This window comes from Scyliorhinus torazame, chromosome 25, assembly GCF_047496885.1.
Source record: "Scyliorhinus torazame isolate Kashiwa2021f chromosome 25, sScyTor2.1, whole genome shotgun sequence".
Classification (NCBI taxonomy): Eukaryota; Metazoa; Chordata; class Chondrichthyes; order Carcharhiniformes; family Scyliorhinidae; genus Scyliorhinus; species Scyliorhinus torazame.
The window spans coordinates 8,689,109-8,714,600 of NC_092731.1; the positions used below are offsets into that span (position 1 = coordinate 8,689,109).

The 25,492-nt window shown below is 48.9% G+C and overlaps 1 protein-coding gene across 2 annotated transcripts in view; it reads right to left on the reverse strand.

Annotated features, from left to right (window-relative positions):
* LOC140402288 (alpha-actinin-1-like) overlaps positions 1 to 25,034 on the reverse strand; it is a 133,919-nt gene extending 108,885 nt beyond the window's left edge. For both annotated transcript variants that reach the window (XM_072489951.1, XM_072489950.1), the window contains exon 1: positions 24,635 to 25,034. In XM_072489951.1, coding sequence (XP_072346052.1) covers positions 24,635 to 24,760 — 126 coding nt within the window. In that variant the 5' untranslated portion in view covers positions 24,761 to 25,034. The remainder of the gene's footprint in view (positions 1 to 24,634) is intronic.
* Between the last annotated feature and the right edge of the window lie 458 nt (positions 25,035 to 25,492).

The window sequence follows — 25,492 nt, forward strand, 5'->3', positions numbered from 1 at the left end:
CACGATCTCATTGAATGGTGGAGCAGGCTCGAGGGGCCAGATGGCCTACTCCCGCTTCTAGTTCTTATGCCGGGTGGGAGAATCTCCGGGGCGCCGCGCGAGTCCCGCCACGCCGCCCTGGCACCCGATTCTCTCCTCTCGTGGACTATCACAGGGATTGGTGCTGGGACCCCAGCTATTCACAATATAATTTGGACAAGGGAACAAAATGTAATATCTCAAATTTTGTCGCTGATACCAAATTGGGTGGGAGGGTGAACTGTGGCGAGGATGCAGAGATCCTTCAGCATGATCCGGATAGGTTGGGTGAGTGGGCAAATCAATGGTAGATGCAGTACGATTTGGATAAATGAGAGTTTATTCACTTTTGAAGCAAAACCAAAAGCGGCAGATTACTACCTGAATGGCTGTAAATTGGGAGTGCGTAGCAGGACCTGGAAGTCCTTGTGCACCAGTTGCTGAAGGTAAGCATGCAGGTGCAGCAGGCAGTAAAGGCGGCAAATGGTATGCTGGCTTTCATTACGAGAGGTTTTGAATACAGGAGCAGGGATATGATGTTGCAATTATGCAGGGCCTTGGTACGGCCACGCTTAGAATAGTGCGCACAGTTTTGGTCTCCTTTTCTGAGGAAGGAGGTTCTTGCTCTCGATGGAGTGCAACGAAGATTTACCTGCTGATTCCGGGAATGGCGGGACTGACGTACGAGGAGATTGATTAGGTTAGGATTGTTTTCGCTGGAGTTCAGACAAATGAGGGGGGAAATCTCAGACTTACAAAATTCTAACAGGACTAGACAGGGTAGATGCAGGGAAGATGTTCCCAATGGTGGGTGTGTCCAGAACCAGGGGTCACAGTCTGAGGATTCGGGGTAGACCATTTAGGGCAGAATTGCGGAGACATTTTTTCACCCAAAGAGTGGTGAGCCTGTGGAATTTATTACCACGGGAAGTAGTTGAGGCTAAGACATTCAAGAAGCGGCTAGATTTGGCACTGGAGGCAAATGGGATCAAGGGTTATGGGGAGAAAGAATGATTAGGCTATTGAGTTGAACGATCAGTCATGAACGCACAGAATTGGCGGAGCAGGCTCGAAGGGCCGAATGGCCTCCTCCTGCTCCGAATCTTTTATGTTACTATCTTCTATGTTTCTATGTATGCGAGCACACTGCCAAGAGACATCCTGTTGTCTCTTCTCCTTGGGCATGCTTTCATTGCTTGGAGGTCTTAGGAGAACAAGTTAGGTTTTGTCTAACCCCATAAGAAATCTTCTATATTGTGTAGCTGCCTCTTTTTTGCCTTATGGTGGAGGGGCATGCACCACAGCCATGAACACATGGTCCTTTCTCCTGTTACCCCAAGGTTCCCTTCTCTTTTTGGGAGCCTTCAGCCCTATCATTTTCTGTAGAAAGGGAGCAGCTGACCACGATTACGGTGTTTGAGACTAAACCAATTGTGTGAATATTTGCTCATCTTCTCTGTTTATATCGTATACAGAATAATGATCACTTGTGATTATATGTAAAATATCCGCTTAGAACTAAATGCCTTCGCAGGTCTTTCCTGTATTTAGCTTTCTTTATTTTGGGGTTAAAAAATCATTAACTGGCTCCTGCAGAGTTAGAGGCAGGACTCGTATCTGAGAAAAAGATGTTATAACGTGTCACTGGTGCCTCTAGTACAATTGGATTTGGAAGGAGTGTGTTTTGGTGCATGCCTGAACAGGGCACGAATATCTTATCCGATATTTTCTTTGCTTGTATGAGTAATTGCTACACGCACCATTTTACCATGGTTTCATGGCTTTATCTTCTTTTTCTCCCATTTTTTGAGGAAGAATTAAGAGTCCTGTTAGAATTTTATAAGTCTCCGAGATTCCCCCCTCGTTTGTCTGAACTTCAGTGAAAACAATCTATTTATTTCAATGAAAATAAATATTAACAAGTTACCTAGTGCACGTGGGCCTGACTTATCTCAGCGCCAAGCTAGAAACTGCACTTGTGGACAAATAAGGCTCATGAGAGATGGGACTGTTCCATGATCAAACTATCCACTGACTTCATCCAAACTCACACATGAAGAATAGTGACTTAAAATCAGGGACCTGGAGTATTACTAGTCTTAGAGGCAATGCCCCTAGAACTGGCACATCAAAAAACTGGGAAGGAGGAAAGAATTTAGAAAAGTATTCCTCTGCCTGTAGGTGATTTCTGGAAGGCATAATATAGGGAGGCTCACTGCTGGAGCCAAAGGATAGGAATCCCTTCCTTTCATGTGGTCTCTAATTACATGACCACAAACTAGAACAGGGCTGCATTTCATCAGATGACTTATAATTTTTTTAAAACTTGCATGCACCACCCACTTCCTCTTTTATCATCTCAAATACTATTTTGGAACAGATTTCCCAATTTAAATTTTGATCCATCGGCTCAGCAGTGAGACTCACTTGAGGGTGTCCAAGGTTGTGTGGTTCAAGGCCCACACTGGACCTCAGCACAATATAGTCAGGAACTTAAAATGTGGTACTGAGGGGGATATGTGCTGCATTGTTGGAGAGGCTGATTTCAGATGGATTGTTAGATGTAATGTCTAAACTGCTGTCTCAGGGGGTAATACCCCATAGCATTAACCAAAGAGTAGGTGAGCTTCCCTGGCATCTTGCCCAGCATTTATCCCTCAACCAAACACAGATGGCCATTCACCCCACTGTCATTTTGGAGACCTTGTTGTGCACAAATTGGCTGCAAAATCTGCCTATGTAATAGTGACTGCGCTTCAAAAGTAATCAATTGAATGAAAAGCCTTTTAGAATAACCCGAATGAAAGGCATTAAACAAGAAAACATGGCCCGTACAAAGGATCAGAAAATCCATTCACAAGGTAAACTTAAATTGCCCACCACACCCCCCCCAAAAAATAATTTTAGAAAACATTTAAGACCAAATTGAAAAATGGAACGATCACAAGCCAAACAACACAAAACCCATGGGGTAGATGGCATGGTAAAAACAAGTTGGGAGTTAGGTGCAGGGCTTACAAGGAAAAGGGAAGTCAGGTCAATGGAAGCAGACAAATATGGCGGCCATATTTAAAAAGGGTACAAGTCAGGCATAAGCAGTCTTCTGTTAATCTCAAAATATATTCATTAAGGGGGCGGCACTGTGGCTAGCACTGCTGCCTCATGGCACCAAGGAGCAGGGTTTGATGCCATCCCCAGGTCACTGTCCATGTGGAGTTTGCACACTCTCCTGGTGTCTATGGGGGTCTCACCCTACAACCCAAAGATGTGCAGGCTAGGTGGATCGGCTACGCTAAATTGCCCCTTAATTGGAAAAATGAATTGAGTACTCTAAATTTATAAAAAAATAAAATAAATAAAGAGCAACCTTGGATTATCTGACTGTAATAATCTAGTAACAGCAGTGAATATGGATCCTGACCAACCTCATTTTTTCTTTTGAGGAAGTGATATCTCAAATGGACTATAAACACATGTATATTACCTAGACTTTCAAATTGAACAGCCAATAGCCAAGGCCAAAAGTGTGGCGATTCTGGTCAATTCTTTTAAATATTAGAAAATATGCACTTTGACAGGGGAGAGATGTTAGGCGGCCTTGGGGGGGGGGGGGGGGGGAAGAGAGAAAGGGCATGATTGTCAAGTTGGGATGCTTCAGGGAATGCATGACATTCAGGCCAATATTGTTTCCAGTTTGCATTAACTAGAATGCAAAAGATCCAAGTCGAAGAAGATAGAGGAGATTTTAGGATGTAACCATGCACTTCCACAGTTCAGTAAAAGAACTTAAGTCTTCAAAAAAGGTCAGAGGCATAGAATCCTCTACCTGCTGCCCCACACTCTCTGGTAAGCAACTCAAAACATAGGAGATTCTGAACAATCATCCACAGCACCTCTGCTAGTTTGTTACAAATCTAGATTTGTAAACATATGAATTACATTCAAACTGACAGGTCACCTTGCACGTGAGCTTATAAATCCTCCCTGCAGTATTCAAGCTGGCATTTCTCCAAACTTTAGCAGCACCTTGTAACATTAAATTGTCAAAAATAGTTATAGTTTCGAACATACTTTTTAAAAAACATTTACAGTGACACGTGGCTCCATATAACTGAAACCGGACATCTCAACCTTCAGTAGCTGAACGGTTAAAAAGTTTGCACACTTGGAAATGTGTTTTTGACTGCTGATTACCCAAGTACTGAGAACATTATATCAAAGTGGCCCGGATAAATAAAGTTGACTGGGTTTAACAATGCTGCCAAGATCAGACTATTTGCCAATTAGATTTTAATGAGCACAAGTAAATCAAACTCCCAAAAGTAGAGCTTTATTTAAATCTACTCGTTACTCTTACCGAGTTGCTACCTAGCCCTTTTTTTATAATTACAAAAACGCAAAACTTGTTCAATCTTGTTCTCTTAAGAGAACCACAAACATTTAAACTGCGCCATTTTCTCTTTGTATTTCATGGCCGGATGTCGTTTCCTGCCACTTCATTCATTTTGGGGGTGGGAGAGAACTTGCAAAACTACTTCATCTCCAACACAGAAAAGCGTCAACGTACACAGGTCTCCATAAGGGGCCACGAGATTCACGATCGGAAACCAGGTTTTGCAAGCAAAATTTTATTTAATTCCGTCACAAACCAACCAACTCCCAGTCGCAGGAAGTATGCAAAAAAACATTTGAACACCTTTAGCGATCTTAACAATGCGCTGTTACAATTTCGGAAGCATCATTAATAACGTCAATTTGGTAAAAACCCTTATTTTGGGCCTGGGACTTTATAAACTCTTTCAAAAAAAAACACCCGGGTCGATTTGTAATTTCTACCAAGACGAACATTTATATTTGAACTATATCGAATTAATCCTGTTTCCCGGAGCCATTTGGGAGCGGGGGGCAATAAAAAGGGCACCACCCGTTCATTTTGAACGCAAGATTTCAAATTGTTTGGGCGATTGCAGCCCGAGAAAGGTTCCATTAATTCATCATCTTCACAATTCACGCCAGAGAATTTCCCCGATTCTTTGGAAAATTGTAAATCGAGCAGTTTCTAAATATGAAAATGGTTCAAATAATTGCCTTGATCAGATTAAAGTTTAAGATTGCGCAGTGCCCTGATTGGGGCCTATCCGTCGCCAGCACATTGCTAACATTCCACACACACACGCAGAACCGCATTGGTCCAGGAATGTCAGGCGGTCCTGCAGCAAGCGCAAAATATGCCTCAAACTGTCACAGGACAGTTAGTGAGGCAGCATTACAACAATAGACACACCCGTCTGAAGGGAGTCCAAACCTATTTTCATGGCCGATTAAGATTTTCGTTTTTAAAAACTCCCATATGAAGTTTGTATGACAATCTCTCCTCCATGATCCAATGCTATGGGCTGGTTTAGCACACTGGGCAGACCAGCAGCACAGTTTGATTCCCGTACCAGCCTCCCCGAACAGGCGCCGGAATGTGGCGACTATGGGCTTTTCACAGTAACTGCAATGAAGCCTACTTGTGACAATACGCGATTATCATTATCATGCATTTCTTGCAATAGGTGCTCCAGCACAGGGCCATTGCTGGTGTGGCTCAGTTTTGTCCTTGGAACCCTCTAATCTTCATCTATATGTTGTCACTTAGAATCAAGTCCAGGCATGGTATCAACTCGCGTTTCCACCCAGCTTTACAATTTCTTTTTTTTAAATAAATATTTTTATTAAAAGGTTTTTAACAACACAATTTTTCCCCCTTACAAACAATAACTCCCCCCCCCCCCCCCCGCTTACAAAATAACGCAAAATTACCCTGAGCAAGATATATACATGGCAAGATGGTATATTTACATAGCTTTACACACTGGCTCTTGGCCACACGTGCCATTTCTCCCCACCCTCCGTGCCATCTCCCGCTTGTCCATCCCCTGAAACAATCTCTCGTAATCATCGTCCCCCCCCAGGGTTGCTGCTGCTGCTGACCGACCTTCCTCTAACGTTCCGCGAGATATTCTAGGAACGGTTGCCACCGCCTGTAGAACCCCTGCGCAGACCCTCTCAAAGCAAACTTAATCCTCTCCAATTTTATGAACCCCGCCATGTCATTTATCCAGGCCTCCAGGCTAGGGGGCTTCACCTCCTTCCACAATAGCAAGACCTTTCGCCGGGCTACTAGGGACGCAAAGGCCAGAATGCCGGCCTCTTTCGCCTCCTGTACTCCCGACTCATCCACTACTCCAAATATTGCTAGCCCCCAGCTTGGCTTGACCCGGACTTTCACCACCTGGGATATTACTCCCGCCACTCCTCTCCAGTACCCCTCCAATGCCGGGCATGACCAAAACATATGGACATGGTTCGCCGGGCTCCCTGAGCATCTTTCACATCTATCCTCTACCCCAAAGAACCTACTCAGCCTCGCCCTCGTCAAATGCGCTCTGTGAACCACCTTAAATTGTATCAGACTGAGCCTGGCACACGAGGAGGAGGTATTAACCCTACCCAGGGCGTCAGCCCATAGCCCTTCCTCAATCTCCTCCCCCAGCTCCTCCTCCCATTTACCTTTCAACGCTTCCCCCTCTTCTTTCATCTCGGTGTATTTCCGACACCTTGCCCTCCCCGACCCATATCCCCGAGATCACCCTATCTTGAACCTCTTGTGCCGGGAACAACGGAAATTCCCTCACCTGTCGCCTCACAAAAGCCCTCACCTGCATATATCTAAAGGCATTTCCCAGGGGTAACTCAAACTTCTCCTCCAGTGCCCCTAGGCTCGCAAATGTCCCGTCAATGAACAGGTCCCCCATTCTTCTAATCCCCGCCCGATGCCAGCCTTGGAACCCCCCGTCCATCTTCCCCGGGACAAACCGGTGGTTACCCCTGATCGGGGACCACACCGATGCTCCCGTTGCACCCCTGTGCCTTCTCCACTGGCCCCAGATCCTTCTCCACTGGCCCCAGATCCTTAGTGTTGCCACCACCACCGGGCTTGTGGTGTATTTTGCCGGCGAGAGCGGCAGCGGTGCCATTACCAACGTCCCCAGGCTCGTTCCTTTACTGGATGCCATCTCCATCCTCTTCCATGCTGCCCCCTCTCCCTCCATGACCCACTTGCGGATCATCGCCACGTTTGTTGCCCAGTAGTAGCTCCCTAGGTTTGGCAAAGCCAACCCTCCTCGGTCCCTATTGCGTTCCAGGAACCCTCTCCTAACCCTCGGGGTCTTATTTGCCCACACAAACCCCATAATACTCCTACCTACTCTCTTGAAAAAGCCCTTGGTGATCACGATGGGGAGGCACTGAAACACAAACAAAAACCTCGGAAGGACCACCATTTTGACCGAATGCACTCTACCCGCCAGCGAGAGCGGTAACATGTCCCATCTTTTGAAGTCCTCCTCCATTTGATCCACCAACCTAGTCAGATTCAGTTTATGTAGGGCCCCCCAACTCCTGGCTATCTGGATTCCCAGATACCGAAAACTCCTCTCCGCCCTCCTCAGCGGTAGGTCCCCTATCTCTCTTTCTTGGTCCCCTGCCTGTAATACAAAAAGCTCACTCTTCCCTACATTAAGCTTGTAGCCCGAGAACTCCCCAAACTCCTTCAGAGTCTGCACGGCCTCCACCATCCCCTCCATTGGGTCCGCCACGTATAGCAGCAGGTCATCCGCGTAGAGAGATACCCAATGCTCTTCTCCCCCGCGGACTATCCCCCTCCATTTATTACGACTCCCTAAGTGATATGGCCACGGGTTCGATCGCCAATGCAAACAACAGGGTGGTCAGGGGGCACCCCTGCCTCGTCCCTCGGTACAGCCGAAAGTACTCCGACCTCCGCCGGTTCGTCACTACACTCGCCACCGGGGCGCTGTAAAGGAGCTTATCCCATCTGATAAACCCTCCCCCGAACCTAGACCTGCGCAATACCTCCCAGAGGTACTCCCACTCCACTCGGTCAAAAGCTTTTTCCGCGTCCATAGCTGCCACTATCTCCGCCTCTCCCTCCTCCGATGTCATCATTATCACGTTTAAGAGCCGCCGCACATTGATATTTATCTGCCTGCCCTTTACGAATCCCGTTTGGTCCTCATGAATCACCCCCGGGACACAGTCCTCAATCCTGGTGGCCAATACTTTTGCCAATAGCTTAGCATCCACATTGAGGAGCGAAATCGGCCTGTACGATCCACATTGCAGTGGATCCTTGTCTCGCTTTAGAATCAAGGAGATTGTCGCCTCCGATATTGTCTGGGGCAGGGTTCCCTCCTCTCTTGCCTCGTTAAAGGTCCTCACTAGTAGCGGGGCCAGCAGGTCCACATATTTTCTATAGAACTCCACCGGGAACCCGTCCGGCCCCGGGGCCTTCCCCGCCTGCATGCTCCCCCAAACCCTTACTCAACTGCTCCAACCCAATTGGTGCCCCCAAACCAACCGCCTCTTGCTCCTCCACCCTCAGGAACCTCAGTTGGTCCAGGAATCGTCTCATCCCCCCTTCCCCTCCTGGGGGCTGGGATCTATACAGCTCTTCATAGGAGGCCTTGAATACCTTATTTATTTTCGTTGCACTTCGAACCGTGGCTCCCCTTCCATCTTTGATTCCCCCTATTTCCCTCGCTGCCGCCCTCTTACGGAGCTGGTGCGCCAGCATCCAACTAGCCTTTTCCCCGTACTCATAGGTCGCCCCCTGCGCCTTCCTCCACTGTGCCACCGCCTTGCCCATGGTCAGCAGGTCAAACTCCACCTGGAGCCGTCGCCTCCCCCCCCCCCCCCCAAGTAATCTTTCCTCCGGGGCCTCTACGTATCTCCTGTCCACTCGCAAGATCTCCCCCACTAACCTCTCCCTTTCCATGCCCTCTGTCTTCTCCCTATGAGCCCTGATGGAGATCAGCTCTCCCTGATCACCGCCTTCAACGCCTCCCATACCACCCCCACTCACACCTCCCCGTTGTCGTTGGCCTCCAAGTACATTTCAATACACCCCCTCACCTTCCCACACACCACCTCATTTGCCAGCAGTCCCACATCCAGCCGCCACAGCAGGCGTTGGTCCCTCTCCTCTCCCAGCTCCAGTTCCACCCAGTGCGGGGCGTGGTCCAAAACGGCTATAGCCGAATACTCCGTCCCCTCCACCCTCGGGATGAGCGCCCTACCCAGAACAAAGAAATCTATCCGGGAGTAGGCTTTGTGTACATGGGAGAAGAAAGAAAATTCCCTGGCCTGCGGCCTTGCAAACCTCCATGGGTAGCTTTACAATTTCAACCTCGACAGTTGTCACACGATTCAACCACTGATCTGTCAAGTTATGGCTAAATTCAAACCAAGCCCTGCTAGTCCATCACCCCAGTACAAGTAAAAGGCTCCCAACATTGCATTTTGTAAAAAAAAAAATGTCCTGTCCTTAACCTGTCGTCTTGCCCCTCCCGATGAGTAGCCTCCTCCAGCCAACCATATCTGCCTTCAGCTCACCATGAGTAGCTGTGCTTCTAAACAATTCCTACTCTCCGGAATTGCACTTCCAACATCCCCCAATCTTTCTCACTCTTTCTCCTATTTATTTCCAGTATTGAGGCATCTCACAACCAGACTTCTGAAATGTCACCACTATTTTAATGTAGGGAAATACCGTATGCAAATTTGCAATACAGACAGTAATGAGATAAATAATCAGACCAGATAATCTGCTTTAAAGTGCTGGGTTAAAGATAAATAATGGCCAAAACAGGAAGAGAACTATGTACCCTAATCTGGTGAAACAGTACCACCCGAGGGCCAACAAGAGCATCAGTTTAGTGTCTCATTCGATGGCAGTGCTGCATCCCTCATTTGTGCATTGGTGTCACTCTAGATAAGCTCAAAAGTCCCGGGCAAGACTAGAACCAATAAACTCTTGGGATGAGAGGACTACCAAAGGCAAGACTTGACAACACTGAGCCCCAACCAAGCTTTTGCCCATCCCTCCAAATTTTTCCTTTGACTCAGAGTCCATGTTTTCACAGTACCTACAGATATTTTCCAAGCTTGAAGCCACTACAGAAATGCAAGTTCCTTTCTGTAGCTCAACACCAGTAAGACCAAAGCCATCCACTTTGGCCCATGCTTCCAGAGCTTTACATTAGACTCCCATCTGGCTACCTGCTCATGCTGAACTTACACTTCGCAAGCTCACTCTTATCCTTGACCGACCTGTGCCTTATTTGGTCTGTAAAGAGCACTTCTATACCTGAAAATAACACCCCAATCTTCATCCTTCGCCTCAAATTATGACTGAAACCATTCAATTTCAGAGTACATTCTGACTTACCAAATAAGGAGGTCCACCCACACATTTCAACCATAGAATCCCTACAGTGCAAGAGGCCATTCATCCCATCGAGTTTGTATTGGCTCTTGGAAATAACACACTACTTAAGCCCATTTTCTCCACCCTATCTGTACAAAACAGTAACCCCACCTAACCTTTTTGACAATAAAGGAGCAATTTAGCATGGCCAATCCACCTAACCTGCACATCTTTGGACTGTGGGAGAAAACCCGGAGGAAACCCACACAGACACGGGGAGAAAAAATGCAAACTCCATAGACCGTCACCAGGGGCTGAAATTGAACACGGGACCATGGAGTTCTGAAGCAGAAGTGTTAACCACCGTGCCACCCTTCGGCACATCGAATCTGCACCGACTCTCCGAAAGATCATCCTACCTAGGCCCACTTCCCCAGCCCTATCCCCACCTAACATGCACAGCTGTGGACCGTGGGAGGAAACCGGAACACCCAGCAGGAACCTACGCAGGCAGAGAGAATGTCTCCAGTCACTGAAGGCCGGAATTGAACCCAGGCCCCTGGCGTTGAGAGGCAGCAGTACTAACCACTATGCCGTCACTCAAAAATTCAACGGGCTGAATCCTAACCTACAATAACTATTAATCTAGCAATTCCAATGTCAACTTCCTGTGATCTGGTTTCTCACCATTGATTTTAAAAGCCTAATTTCTCAATCCTTTAATGGCCTCATTCCACCCTACCAGAACCCCCTCTAGCTCCCAGCTCCACGAACTGCTCCTACCCTCCACAGATTTACTGAGTACTCCTCTCCCCAAGCAAGCCAATGCCATTTATGCACACAACTACACACAATCTTGCCCCACACCCTGGAATTCTTTCTTTATCTTAATGTTGCCTGTTCAGTCACTGCACAAATTCTTCCTTGGTTGATTGTCACCATGGAACATGTACCCAACAATCTAATACACCGGGAGGCAGAGGTGGGGTGGGGAAGGGTGCGGTTTAGCTCAATTGGCTGGGCTGATGGTTCGTTATGTAGAGCAAAGCCAAGTGCAGGTTCAATTCCTATATCCAGCTGAGGTTATTCATGAAGGCCCACCTTCTCAATCGTGCCCCTCGCCAGAGGTGTGGTGATCCTCAGGTTAAATCACCACCAGTCAGCTTTCCCCCTCAAAGGGGAAAGCAGCCTATGGTCATCTGGGACTATGGCAACTTTACTTAGACTAACAGAAAACTAATGTTGCCATAAACTTCCCTTCCAGTCGGGGGAACACTTCAGCAGTCAAGGGCATTAAGCCTCTGATCTCCAGGTAAGCATTCTCCAAGGCGGCCTTCAGGACGTGCGACAATGTAGAATCGCCGAGCAGAAACTTATAGCCAAGTTCCGCACACGAGTGCAGCCTCAACCGAGACCCGGGATTCATGTCGCATTACATTCATCCCCCACCATCTGGCCTGGGCTTGCAAAATCCTACCAACTGTCCTGGCTTGAGACAATTCACACCTCTTTAACCTGGGGTTACCCCTATATCTGGATCTGTAAAGACTTAATCACCTGCAAATGCTCACACTCTAAGCATTGTCTTGCATCTTTGAATTTGTGTTATATCTATGTTTCTGGAACATACCTCTTCATTCACCCGAGGAAGGAGCAGTGCTCCGAAAGCTAGTGTTTGAAACAAACCTATTGAACTTTAACCTGGTGTTGTAAGACTTCTTACTGCGCTCACCCCAGTCCAACGCCGGCATCTCCACATCAAGAAAACTAATGAACAGTGCAAGCACAAATTGACAGCAAAGGCGTCAAGTCAACAAGTATACTGACGGATCAAATTGTTTGCAGCCAGTGCACACACAAAAAAAAATCACTATACAAGGTGCTTTCGGACAAGAAAAAACATTACTGGTTCAGCGCAGAACTGAAGGGTTGCTTAATTGGAAAGGAACTTTTTCGAAATATGCCGAACAAGCTCAGTTTATCTAGACAAAACACCCCAGGCACATTTTCAAAAAGCAGAGATCGTCCCAGTGCCCGGGTAATGTTCTTTCCTCAACCAAATCAGATGGAACAGGTCATTTAACAATAATAACCCAAACAATATCAAAACACCTCTTCAGAAGTATATGTTTAATAGTGATACAACTCAACTACATAGCAAGAATGGGCGTACAAAAAAAAATAGGACTATTAAAACTGAAAAGATAAATAAATCAAGCTCTCTTATGGAACTGACACAAAGGAAGGAGATAACAGGAGGCATGAGAATCAGGTGTCCCAATTGCCACAACAAAGGAACTAATCTGTTCAATATCCTGCGAACACTGTTCCTAGCTCAAGTGGTGTTAATAACAAAGATCATCCTAATCAAGCAGTGAAACGCATCAGAAAGATGTGTAAACAGCTTCATATTGCTAGTCAAGGTCGCAGTTTTTAAAAAAGAACAATCCTCTGCTCATACCCATTTTAATTTAAAATCCAACATTGATTTGACCCTTATGATCTTATTGCACAACAAATTATTATATTCTCAATTCAAATGTTTTTTGTTGTTGTATCCCTTTTGAAGTTCTAATTTTAAAATTTTGTTGGGGAGCTAGAGTGGAAGATAACACCAGGATCAGAGAAAACAGTGGGATTGTTGGGTTAGACTCTGTAACAGTATGAATACAATTCCATGTGAGGAAAACATTGCCTTTTATAAAGGAAAAAGCGCAAAAAATGCATGTTAAGTGAGGCAGGTTCTTAGCCAACTAAGAAATTAGGTACGAATGAGAACATGATTTTACACAGACCAGTGGTTGAAGACTGAACAACTTACCCAGTTTCACGTCCAGAAGACCATAAAACACGAGCAGAATTAGGCCATTCGGCCCATCGAGGTTTCTCTGCCATTCAACATGTTTCTCATCCCCATTCTCCTGCCTTCTCCCCATTACCCCTGATCCCTTTATTAATCAAGAACCTATGTCTTAAAGACACTGCCGGGGGGGGGGGGGGGGGGGGGGGGGCGCATAGTAGCAGAGTGGTTAGCACTGTTGCTTCACAGCACCAGGGACCAGTGTTCGATTCCCGGCTTAGGTCACTGTCTGTGCAGAGTCTGCATGTTCTCCCCACGTCTGCGTGGGGTTCTTCCGGGTGCTCTGGGAGGCACTAAGGAACCTTGGTAAGTTGCTGCAGTGTATCTTGTAGATGGTACACATTACTCTACCCCAGAATGTAGCTGATTTTCAGCTAAAATGTGTGTCCACATTTTGCATAATAAGGTTCTAGTAAAGGCCTAAGGTAGTCAGACACCGGTAGATAAGGTGGTTAAGAAACTTGCCGTTATTAGCTGAGGCGCCTTTATTAGCTGAGGCATAGAATAGAAGAGCAGGGAGATTATGATGGAGCTGTATAAAATGCTGGTTAGGCCACAGCTAGATTACTGTGTGCAGCTCTGGTTATCACACTATTGGAAGAGTATGATTGCACAAGAAAGGGTGCAGAGGAGATTCATCAGGATGTTTCTTAAACTGGAGTGTTTCAGCAATGAGGAAGCTGATTAGGGTGGGGCTTTTGTGCCTAGAGCAGAGAAGGCTGAGGGGGGACCTGATCAAGGTGTACAAACTTGACGGACATAGGATAAGTGGGAAGGTACTTTTTCCACATAGTAGAGGGAACAGTAACCAGAGGGCATAGTAGTCAGGGGCATGGGGACTGTTTTTACCCAGAGGGTGGTGGGAATCTAGAACTCTGCCTGATAAAGGGTGTGAGAGGTAGGAACCCTCAACATACAAGAAGCATTTAGTCGAGCATTTAAACACCATAGCAAGGGCACATACTAAGGGCTGGAAAATGGGTTTAAGAGTAAATAGGTGCTTGATGGCTAGCACAGACAAGATGGGCTGAAGATCATCTTTCTTTGTTGTAAAACTCTGACTCATGGGGAGGCGGAGGCATAGTGGTATTGTCGCTGGACTAGTAATCCAGACACCCAGATAATGATCTGGAACCCAGGTTCGAATCCCACCAAAGCAGGTGATGGAATCTAAAATCAATAAAATATCTGGAATTAAAGGTCTAATGATGACCATGAAATCACTGCTGTAAAACCCCATCTGGTTCACTAATGTCCTTTAGGGAAGGAAATCTGCCATCCTTACCTGGTTTGGCCTACATGTGACTCCAGATCCACAGCAATGCAGTCAGCTCTTAAATGCCCTCGGAAATGGCCTAGCAAGCCAGTTGTATTCAACTGCTACATAACCAAAAAAGGAATGAACCGGATGGACCACCCAGCATCAAACCAGTTACCACAACGGCAAATGCAGCCCTGCCAACACTGCAAAGTCCTCCATACGAACATCTGGGGGCATGTGCCAAAGTTGGGAGAGCTGTCTCACAGACTAGTTCAGCAACACCCTGACAGTCACTCACAGAATCATACCTTACTGACAACGTCCCAGACACTGCTATCACCATTCCTGATTATGTCCTGTCTCACCGGCAGGACAGACCGCAGAGATGGGAGCACAGTGGTATATAGTCAGGAGGGACTGTCGCAGACGCATTCTGTCCATGACCGTATCGGTAGAAGGCCACCACACAGTCCTTGAGACGACAAACCCATCTTCACATTGAGGATACCCTCCATCGTGTTGTGTGGCACTACCACTGTGATAGACATCAGATAGACTTCGAACAGATCTAACAACTCAAGGCTGACCCATGAGGCGCTGTGGGCAATCAGCAGAATTACATTCAACCAATCTGCAAGCTCATACCCTTGCATATAGGGGGCTGGTTTAGCTCAGTGGGCTAGACAGCTGATTTGTATTGCAGAACAAGGCCAGCAGAGCAGGTTCAATTCCCGTACCAGCTGAGAATTCTGAATTCTCCCTCAGTGTACCCGAACAGGAGCGGGAATGTGGCAACTAGGGGAGTTTCGCAGTAACTTCATTGCAGTGCTAATGTAAGCCTACTTGTGACAATAAAAAGAAAAAAAAGATATCCCCACTCTACCATTAACACCAAGCCAGGGGATCAACAATGGTTCAAAGAAGTGTGCAGGAGAGCATGCCAGGAGCAGCAAGCATACCGAAAAATGAGGCATCAACCTAGTGAAGGCACAACACAGGACTACTTGTGTGCCAAACAACATAAGCAGCAAGTAACAGACAGAGCTAAGCGATTCCACAACAAACACATCAGATCTAAGTTCTCCAGCCATGAATGGTGGTGGACAATTAAACTCACTGGAGGAGGCTCCACAAGTATCCCCATCCTTAATGGAGGAGCCCAACACATGTGTAAAAGACAAGGCAGGGACTGGTGAGGGAATAAAGAGGGAAAAACATACTTGACCTCATCCTGACAGTCACTCACAGAATCATACCTTACTGACAACGTCCCAGACACTGCTATCACCATTCCTGATTATGTCCTGTCTCACCGGCAGGACAGACCGCAGAGATGGGAGCACCATTCGCAACAATCTTCAGCCGAGTGGATGATCCATCTCGGTGGATTGTTGGAGATCAATCATCTCAGTCCCGGGACTGAGTTCCTCAGGATAGTGTCCTAGGCACAACCATCTTCAGCTGCTTCAATGACCTCCTTTCTAACAGAAGGTCAGAAGTGGGGATGTTTGCGGATGACTGCACAATGTTCAGCACCATTCACGACCCCTCAGATAATGAAGCAGTCCATGTCCAAATGCAGCAAGACCTGGACAATATTCAGGCTTGGGCTGACAAGGTACATTCACGCCATGCAAGTGCCAGGTAATGACCATCTCCTACAAAAAAGGATCTAACCACTGCTCCATTACTATTGCTGAGTCCCCCACTATCAACATCCGGGGGGTCACCATTGATCAGAAACTGAACTGAAATAGCCGTATTAATTCTGTGGCTACCAGGGCAGGTCTAAGGCTAGGAATCCTACAGCAAGTAACTCACCGCCCGACTCCACAAAGCCTGTCCACCATCTACAGGCACAAGTCAGGAGTGTAATGGAATACTCTCCATTTGCCTGGATGAGTGCAGCTCCAACAACACAAGCTCGACACCATCCAGGACAAAGCAGCCCGCTTGAATGCTCCCCCGTCCACAAACATTTCAACCCACCACCGACAAACAGCGTCAGCCGTGTGTACCATCTACAAGTTGCACTGCAGTAACTCACCAAGGTACCTTAGACAGCACCTTCCAAACTCACGATCACTACCACCTAGAAGAACAAGAGCAGCAAATACCTGGGAACCCCACCACCTGGAGGATCCCCTTCAAGTCATTCACCACCTTTTCTTGGAAATATATCACCATTCCTTCACTGTCACAACATCCTGTAACTCCCTCCCTAACAGTACAGTGGGTGTTCCTACACCTCAAGGACTGCAGCAGTTCATGGCAACTCACCACTACCTTCGCAAGGGCAACTCGGGATGGGCAAGAAGTGCTGCCCTAAACAGGGATGCCCACATCCCGTAAATTAATTTAAAAAAAAGACTATGAGAAAGAGGAGGAGGAAACTGGACTACAGCATTGGGTGTAGTCGAAAAGATTTCTACACTTTATTTACCACAACACGAGGTCACGGCTCAGGTCAGATTTCCTTCAGCAAGATTTCAATAAACTTCAAAAACACAACTACAAAAAGGTGGTGACAAAAGTAAGCCAGTATCCATTCTCACATAAATCACAACTCCAGTGGCAGACAAAAAAGTTGCAGCAGTCAAAGCCCACACATCAGCAGTTTACAGCATTCTGGGTCTCAGAGGAGATGATAAAATGACCTCTGTATTAATCTCCTATTTTTAGATTTCAAGTCAGACACTCGCCCAGCAATCCTACCAGAGGATGATTGGAATCATGGAGGTGATAGATTTATAAAAATTTTTTTTATTTTTTTTTATAGAAGAGCACCCAATTCATTTTTTCCAATTAAGGGACAATTTAGCGTGGCCAATCCACCTACCCTGCACACCTTTGGTTTGTGGGGGCGAAACCCATGCAAACACGACGAGAATGTGCAAACTCCAAACGGACAGTGACCCAGAGCCAGGATCAAACCTGGGACCTCGGCACCGTGAGGCAGCAATACTACCCACTGCGCCACCGTGCTGCCATGGAGGTGATAGTTGAGTGAATTTTGAAATCAAAAGAAAATAAGAAAAGCGGGCAACCAACGCACTCTCATAAAAGCATCTAAAACACCAATATCTTTCCACAACAATGGTCCAATTTTCACAAACAGGACAATTGTCACTGGTGACAACAAACAATGCTCTATATTTTAACTGTGAGCTAATCACTGGCGTAACCATCAAGAAGCCAGAGTGAACAAGAGTCTTAAAAAGCTTGTTCTAATAACTGTGTGTAACCAGTTGTTAATCTAGTAGGGAGTGGTCGCACATCACCAGGATGTTCACCCAACAATATAAAGGGGGGCTGTGGGTCCTGAACAAAAATAGCATTGGTTAATATCTTGTGGACACTGAAGAAGTGCACCAAGTAATATAGGATATGAAAATAAATAATTAAAAGCCAGCAATCATGCAATAGTTGGTAGTAAAATACTAAAGATGCTGGAAGCATGAAATTTAAAAAAACAAATTGCTGGAAATATTCGGCAGGTCTGGCAGCATCTGAGGAGACAAATGGGAGTTCACGTTTTAAATCCAATATAACTTAAGGTTCCCCCAGTTCTGAAGTCATTTTTGACTCAAAACATTATCCGTTTCTCCCTCCACAGATACTGCCTAAACTGCTGCATTCCCAGCACTTTTTAAAAATATATTTAGAGTTGTTAATTATATTTATTTTCCAATTAAGTGTGGCCAATCCACCTAATCTGCACATCTTTGGGGTTGTGGGGGGGAGAACCCACGCAGACATGGGGAGAATGTGCAAACTCCACAGACAATGACCCAGGGCCAGGATTCGAACCCGGGTCCTCAGCGCCGCAGTCCCAGTGCTAACCACTGCCGCCTTCCCAGCATTTAAAAAAAAAATTATAATAGTTTTGCTTAGATTTGCGACACCAATATATCTCTAATTTTAATTACAGTTTGGAAACCAGTTGTCAGGATGTGGGCAGCTAACTTCTGGGGACATTAGCCGATCAGAAGTACCAGATAGCCGGCTACATGTTATCTGGCATTGCAGACTTTACCGCACAAGTGGCAACAAAACCACAACATACACATTTTAAACTGCCAGTTACAACTTTGCTTTTCATTCACCAGATCTACCCAGATGGCTAGGGAAAGCCACATTCACTAATGTTGCCCAAGCATGTTCACAATTATTAAAAATATTCACTGTATCTATAATTCAAACTTACATGCAAATCTTCACATAGTACAAGAAGCAACCTTGACAACATTAAAGGGTATAATTGTTTAACTAACTTCTGTATATTTTTAGTTTCAACATGAACCATCAATTGGGGATGTGTATTATGTTTCACTAAAGCCAAGTTATATAAGTAAATATCGAATAAAAGTGGGCCTTAAATTACTCGATAAGAGTTAAGCTTTTGTTTCTTTTCAAGTGCAGCGCTAGTAATGATTAAGTAAACATACATTCTAACGGTTTGCTGATGAGTGGCAGTTAAGTGTGACATTCTAACAGTGGGAGCAAGTCTCTGATTCAGATGCAAGATTCTTACGAAACAAAATTCATTAAAAGGAAACTTCTCAGATAAGCAACTTTACTTCCACAAGGCTTTTACAAACTGCCTCTGAAAATACCAATACAAATAAGGAAATGGAAGTCGCATGATAATGGCAGACTAGATTTTACTGTGGACCATTAAATTTGCACACTTACGGCTCTAGTGGTTAGCACTGCTGCCTCACAGCACTGTGAGGCAGCAGTGTTTGATCCCGGTTCTGGGTCACTGTCCGTGTGGAGTTTGCACACTCTCCCGGTGTTTGCGTGGGTTTCGTCCCCACAACCCAAAGATGTGCAGGGTAGGTGGATTGGCCACGCAAAATTGCCTCAAGTGGAAAAAACGAAGCGGATACGCTAAATTATTCTTTTTAAATTTGCAGTTAGCGAATGCAATTTATGTTAAACTTAAAGCCTAACAGCACCTGGATAGCTTCTTGCGTATTGATATTGATAAGTAACATAGCCCAACAAGTCCTGTTTATTGTCACCAGTCCATACAACGGTCATCACCTTCGGGTATAGTCCCAGGGTGGAAGAGTCAATTACATGGGGACATAGGTTTAAGGTGCGAGGGGCAAAGTTTAGAGGAGATTTGCGAGGGAAGATTTTTACACAGGGGAGTGGGCGCCTGGAACTCGCTGCTGGAGGTGGAAGCAGGTATGATACTGCCGTTTACGGTTTCTCGGCCTTTTGGCTAAGACGAGTGCGAGGTCAGGTGTAATGCCTGGATCTGGTACGTCTCTCTTGTGGGGAGCATGAATTGGATTCAATTTGGAGCAGGCAAGGAGCTGGATTAGGGGTTTGCCCCTAGTCACACTGAGCTCTGGCTTTGTAACTCTGATAATTTTTTTTAAATGACAGACGTTCAAGGGGGGGGGGGCACAGGCTTGGAGGGCCTGTTCCTGTGCTATACTTTTCTTTGTTCTTCTTTTACACAATGCCTGGGGAAAGGAATGGCAATGCTATCATGTCCACAAGTAGTTACAGACAGATAAATGAATTGCTAAAAACACCAGAATCCGTACATATGCCGGTTAAAATTTGGGCTTCTCAGAATAGCATTAAATTATTCCTCCATGCAAATAGATCCAGAATTTCAGCCGTTTTTATTGGCACACATTTTGTTTCCCCCCAACATAGGTCAATACAGTACCATTCCAGGTTAATCCTGGTTAAATATTATAGTTCAATTACAAGGTCTGGGAAATAGGAAGCATGTCAAACCTCCACTGTAAACCAGAGGATCAAATTGGAAAAGTCTACCTTGGAATGTAACCTAATTAGTCTAAAGTGCATTTTTGATTTTCAAATTTGATAATAAATCTCAACTACTGTTCGGATTTTTTTTTAAAAAATATGTTATTCAAAGAGCAATACTAAATTTATCTTGCTCTACATTTGAATCAGGTTCTGAAGAGCCCGTTTTCACACCAACTTGCAGTGAGTAAATGGTACAACTATGGGTTTAGAATTCTAAACCTTAATGTCAAGAACTGCTGACTTGTCCTATTTATATAGCTGTCCCACAAACAGACCAAACAATTTGAATGGTTCATTGAAAAAAAGTGTGCAGTCATCAGTATCCAGCAATCAACTGGAACAGCAGAAATTGAAATAGCCAACTTGGTGGAAGAACACTGACCACTTATGCTGCCAAATGTCAAACAGTCCAGGGGCAAAGCCCAGGAGTACACACAAGGTACTTCAGAATTTAAAAATGCAGAACTAGTACAGCACTTCCAACTCACCACCGCAATCCCTCCCATTTATATTTAATGTCACTGCTCCTTTAAAAACATCTTTACACCATAAGAGATAAGAACAGTTCACAAAAAAGTCATGGATCAGAGATTGTCACATTCTAAAGTGAGGTCAGATGTTTCAACAAAAATACAAAAACAAGAATCACATTAACCAATTTGCAGATTTGAAGCTGGAATCTGCAATATACAAAATACTTATTTCCCCAATAGTGCAGTCAAGTCTGCATTATATTCTACTTTTTAAAACTTGTACAATTTTGCAATGCCTCAGCATAATTCTGATCCTTGCAGATATGATGGTTCCTGGTTCGATCCCTAACCTGCACTCCTATACTAGATTAGTTGACCACAATCATAGCATTACCTTTGCAACTGGCATCCATCCTCTGGGCTGATGAGGATAAACCAACTAGAATGACCTGTTCACAACCGTAGTTTAATTTGACTCCCAAAATGAGCTCCCGACCCCATATCTGTGCCAGGACCAAGGTCATGCAATTCCACCTCCGTGATATCGCCTGATTCCACCTCAGAAATCTTCATCCATCCATTCCTTGTTACCTTCATGCCAATGCACACCTGGATAACATCACATTCCGCCTTAGGTCATCAAAACCTCTGCTGGCCGTGTGCTAACTCACCCAAGGCCCATACACCCATGAGCCTGCTGGTCTATAATCAGCTGCCAGTTAAGCAATGTTGAAAATTTCAAAATCTAATCCTTGCTTTCAAATCGTTCATGTCCTGTACTCTCTTTCCCCTCCCCCCAGTACCACAACAAAGATATCTTTGCTCCTTTATTTCTGGCCTCGAGCATCACATTGGCGGCCATGCCTTCAGCTGCATGGCCCGAGCTCAGGAATTTCCTCGAAGACCTCTACACCCTTCCATCCACCTATTTCCTCCAAGACGTTTGTTAAAACCCACTCCCAATCAAGCTTTCGGCCACCTCTAGCTCAGTGTCAACTTTTGCTTGACACTCCTGTGAAAGGCTTTATTACAAATACAAGTTGATGATCGTTAGTGATTCAAATGTGTAAATGTAGAAAATTGATTCAAAGCAAGTTGTGGTGCCGTGATATTTTCTAATTATTTATTGCCCCAAGTTACAAATAAAAAATGACAGGACTGCTGGCTGGCCTCCTGTACACCAGCCATAATCAAAGGATCCGGAGAGGCAAATGGCTTTCTTAATCACCCATGTCCAGTACTGCAAAGCTGCCATTTTGCAGACCTGAATACTTTTGAATGGTTCACTTCAAACTCCTTGCACCGTTGAATCACAAAAGGACATGCCAGAGTTTGAAAGCACAAACTGGTCAGGATATGCTTATGGCCTTCCAGCACACTTTTTTGGCGCATTCAAAGACAGAAAGTAAAGGGTTCCAGAGCTCCATGGTACATTTTGCTTTCACAACAGACTGGCCCTTTTCGCCCACTTTAAAGTTTGCTGCTTCAGGTATCGAGGGGCGGCGGAGCAAAACAAAGGGGACAAGCCCGGTCACTGGAGGCAAAAAAACACCCAGCCATCCGTTGTCCGCAAACCGAACGAGCATGGCCACAATAGCAAAAGGCTCAAATTATTTCAGAGCTCCAAGTTAACAGGCATGACATAGACATCCAGACGTGCGAGCATACACCCAGAATTAATGGAGCTGCAGAAATTCAAGGCATCGTGCTGGGGAAATAAAGCTGGTGACGTTGACACAAAAAACATCAACACCGGCTGCACAAATCACAGGTTCCTGCTTGAAAGAAGGATTGTGTGGGGGGGGACACTAGAAAAAGGAGAGGCATTTTTCCAGCTGCTCGGACTTTTGTGCAATTCAATGCATCGCTCTGCACATGGAAGCAGTGATGTTTCCCCATGGCCCTGACCACCCCTCCTCCTCCTGCCAGGATTTATTCATTGTGCATTAGGAGGGGGATGCCGGGGGGGGGATGGGGGGCGATGCCGGGGGCGGGGGGGGCGATGCCGGGGGCGGGGGGGGCGATGCCGGGGGCGGGGGGGGGCGATGCCGGGGGCGGGGGGGGGGGCGATGCCGGGGGCGGGGCGATGCCGGGGGCGGGGGGGGGCGATGCCGGGGGCGGGGGGGGGCGATGCCGGGGGCGGGGGGGGGCGATGCCGGGGGCGGGGGGGGGCGATGCCGGGGGCGGGGGGGGGGGGCGATGCCGGGGGCGGGGGGGGGGGCGATGCCGGGGGCGGGGGGGGGGGGGGGGCGATGCCGGGGGCGGGGGGGGGGGCGATGCCGGGGGCGGGGGGGGGGCTATGCCGGGGGCGGGGGGGGGGCTATGCCGGGGGCGGGGGGGGGGCTATGCCGGGGGCGGGGGGGGGGCTATGCCGGGGGCGGGGGGGGGGGTTTGCCGGGGGCGGGGGGGGGGGCTATGCCGGGGGCGGGGGGGGGGCTATGCCGGGGGCGGGGGGGGGCTATGCCGGGGGCGGGGGGGGGGCTATGCCGGGGGCAGGGGGGGCTATGCCGGGGGCAGGGGGGGGCTATGCCGGGGGCAGGGGGGGGCTATGCCGGGGGCAGGGGGCACTATGCCGGGGGCAGGGGGGGCTATGCCGGGGGGGTGGGGCTGGGGGCGATGCCGGGGTGGGGCTGGGGGCGATGCCGGGGGGGGGGGGGGCTGGGGGCGATGCGGGGGGGGGGGGGGGCGATGCCGGGGGGGGGGGGGCTGGGGGCGATGCCGGGGGGGGGGGGGGCTGGGGGCGCGCTGGGGGCGATGCCGGGGGGGGGGGGGGGGGCTGGGGGCGATGCCGGGGGGGGGGGGGGCTGGGGGCGATGCCGGGGGGGGGGGGGGCTGGGGGCGATGCCGGGGGGGGGGGCTGGGGGCGATGCCAGGGGGGGGGGGATTGGGGGCGATGCCGGGGGGGGGGGGATTGGGGGCGATGCCGGGGGGGGGGGGATTGGGGGCGATGCCGGGGGGGGGGGGATTGGGGGTGATGCTGGGGGGGGGGGGATTGGGGGTGATGCTGGGGGGGGGGGGATTGGGGGTGATGCTGGGGGGGGGGGGGATTGGGGGTGATGCTGGGTGGGGGGATTGGGAGTGATGCTGGGGGGGGGGATTGGGGGTGATGCTGGGGGGGGGGGGATTGGGGGTGATGCTGGGGGGGGGGGGATTGGGGGTGATGCTGGGGGGGGGGGGATTGGGGGTGATGCTGGGGGGGGGGATTGGGGGTGATGCTGGGGGGGGGATTGGGGGTGATGCTGGGGGGGGATTGGGGGTGATGCTGGGGGGGATTGGGGGTGATGCTGGGGGGGGATTTTGGGGTGATGCTGGGGGGGATTGGGGGTGATGCTGGGGGGGGATTGGGGGTGATGCTGGGGGGGGGTTGGGGGTGATGCTGGGGGGGGATTGGGGGTGATGCTGGGGGGGGATTGGGGGTGATGCTGGGGGGGGATTGGGGGTGATGCTGGGGGGGGATTGGGGGTGATGCTGGGGGGGGATTGGGGGTGATGGTGTGGGGGGGGATTGGGGGTGATGGTGTGGGGGGGGATTGGGGGTGATGGTGTGGGGGGGGATTGGGGGTGATGGTGTGGGGGGGGATTGGGGGTGATGGTGTGGGGGGGGATTGGGGGTGATGGTGTGGGGGGGGATTGGGGGTGATGGTGTGGGGGGGGATTGGGGGTGATGGTGTGGGGGGGGATTGGGGGTGATGGTGTGGGGGGGGATTGGGGGTGATGGTGTGGGGGGGGATTGGGGGTGATGGTGTGGGGGGGGATTGGGGGTGATGGTGTGGGGGGGGGGAGGTACTGGGGGGTTGGGGCGCTGTGTGGGGTTGCAGTGTGTGTGTGGGGGGGTGTTGCGATGTGTGTTGTGGGGTGGGAAGATGGGGTCGGGGTGAAGTGTGCCGCTGGGGGGGGGGGGGGGGGGGGTGCTGTGTGTGTAGAAGGGGGGCGGGTTGCTGTGCGGTTTACCTTCCGTTGCTGTCGCTCCCAGGCCGGGTCCAGCAACAGGTCGCGGTCCCAGTCCTCCTCAGGCTGCATGTAGTCCCCGTGGTTGGGCTGCTGGAATTGCGAGTTGGCTTCGTGATAGTCGACCATGTCCGGGGGGGGTGGGGGGGAGACTCCTCCAGGTGCGGCGCACGGGGCGGGCGGGGAGGCGCCTCTCACTCGCGGCCGTTCACTCCCGCGCCAAGGCGCTGATTTTTATTTTAAAGAAAATAAAATAAAACCAACACCGAGTTCCCAACTCAAAACTTATGTCGCGGGCGTGTCGGTCAGGCAGGCAGGGCGCGTGAGGGGAAAACCGATGTTTCTCGGTGGCCGCTCGCTCCCCGTCTGCCCGCCCGATCGGCTCGCGCTCGCCTTCTTGTGCCTCCCCCACTTCCGCCGCCTCGCGCACGCGCGCCTCCCCTCCCCCACCGTTCGCGCACGCGCACCAGCTCCTCTCCCCCGCCCCCACCTACCGCGCACGCGCACCAGCTCCTCGCCCTTCGCCCACCTTCCGCGCAGGCGCGCCTGCCCCTCTCTCCCCTCGCCCAACTTCCGCGCAAGCGCGCCTTCTCCTCTTCCCCCCCCCCCCCTCCCCAACCTCCGCGCAAGCGCCTCTCTCTCCCCTCCCTCCTTCGCGCAAGCGCGCCTCGCTGTCTCTCCTCACCCCCTCCGCGCGCTCCCAACTGAAAAAGAAACGGTCCCCCTCGGCGGTGTCCGTTGTGCCTGGGCCCCGAGCCCGAGGTGCGCCGGGATTTGTAGTTCCCGCGCCCCCAAAACCCCGAGGAGGAGAATGGGGAGGCCCGGGGAAGCCGCTCGCCACAGCCGACCACGACGACGACC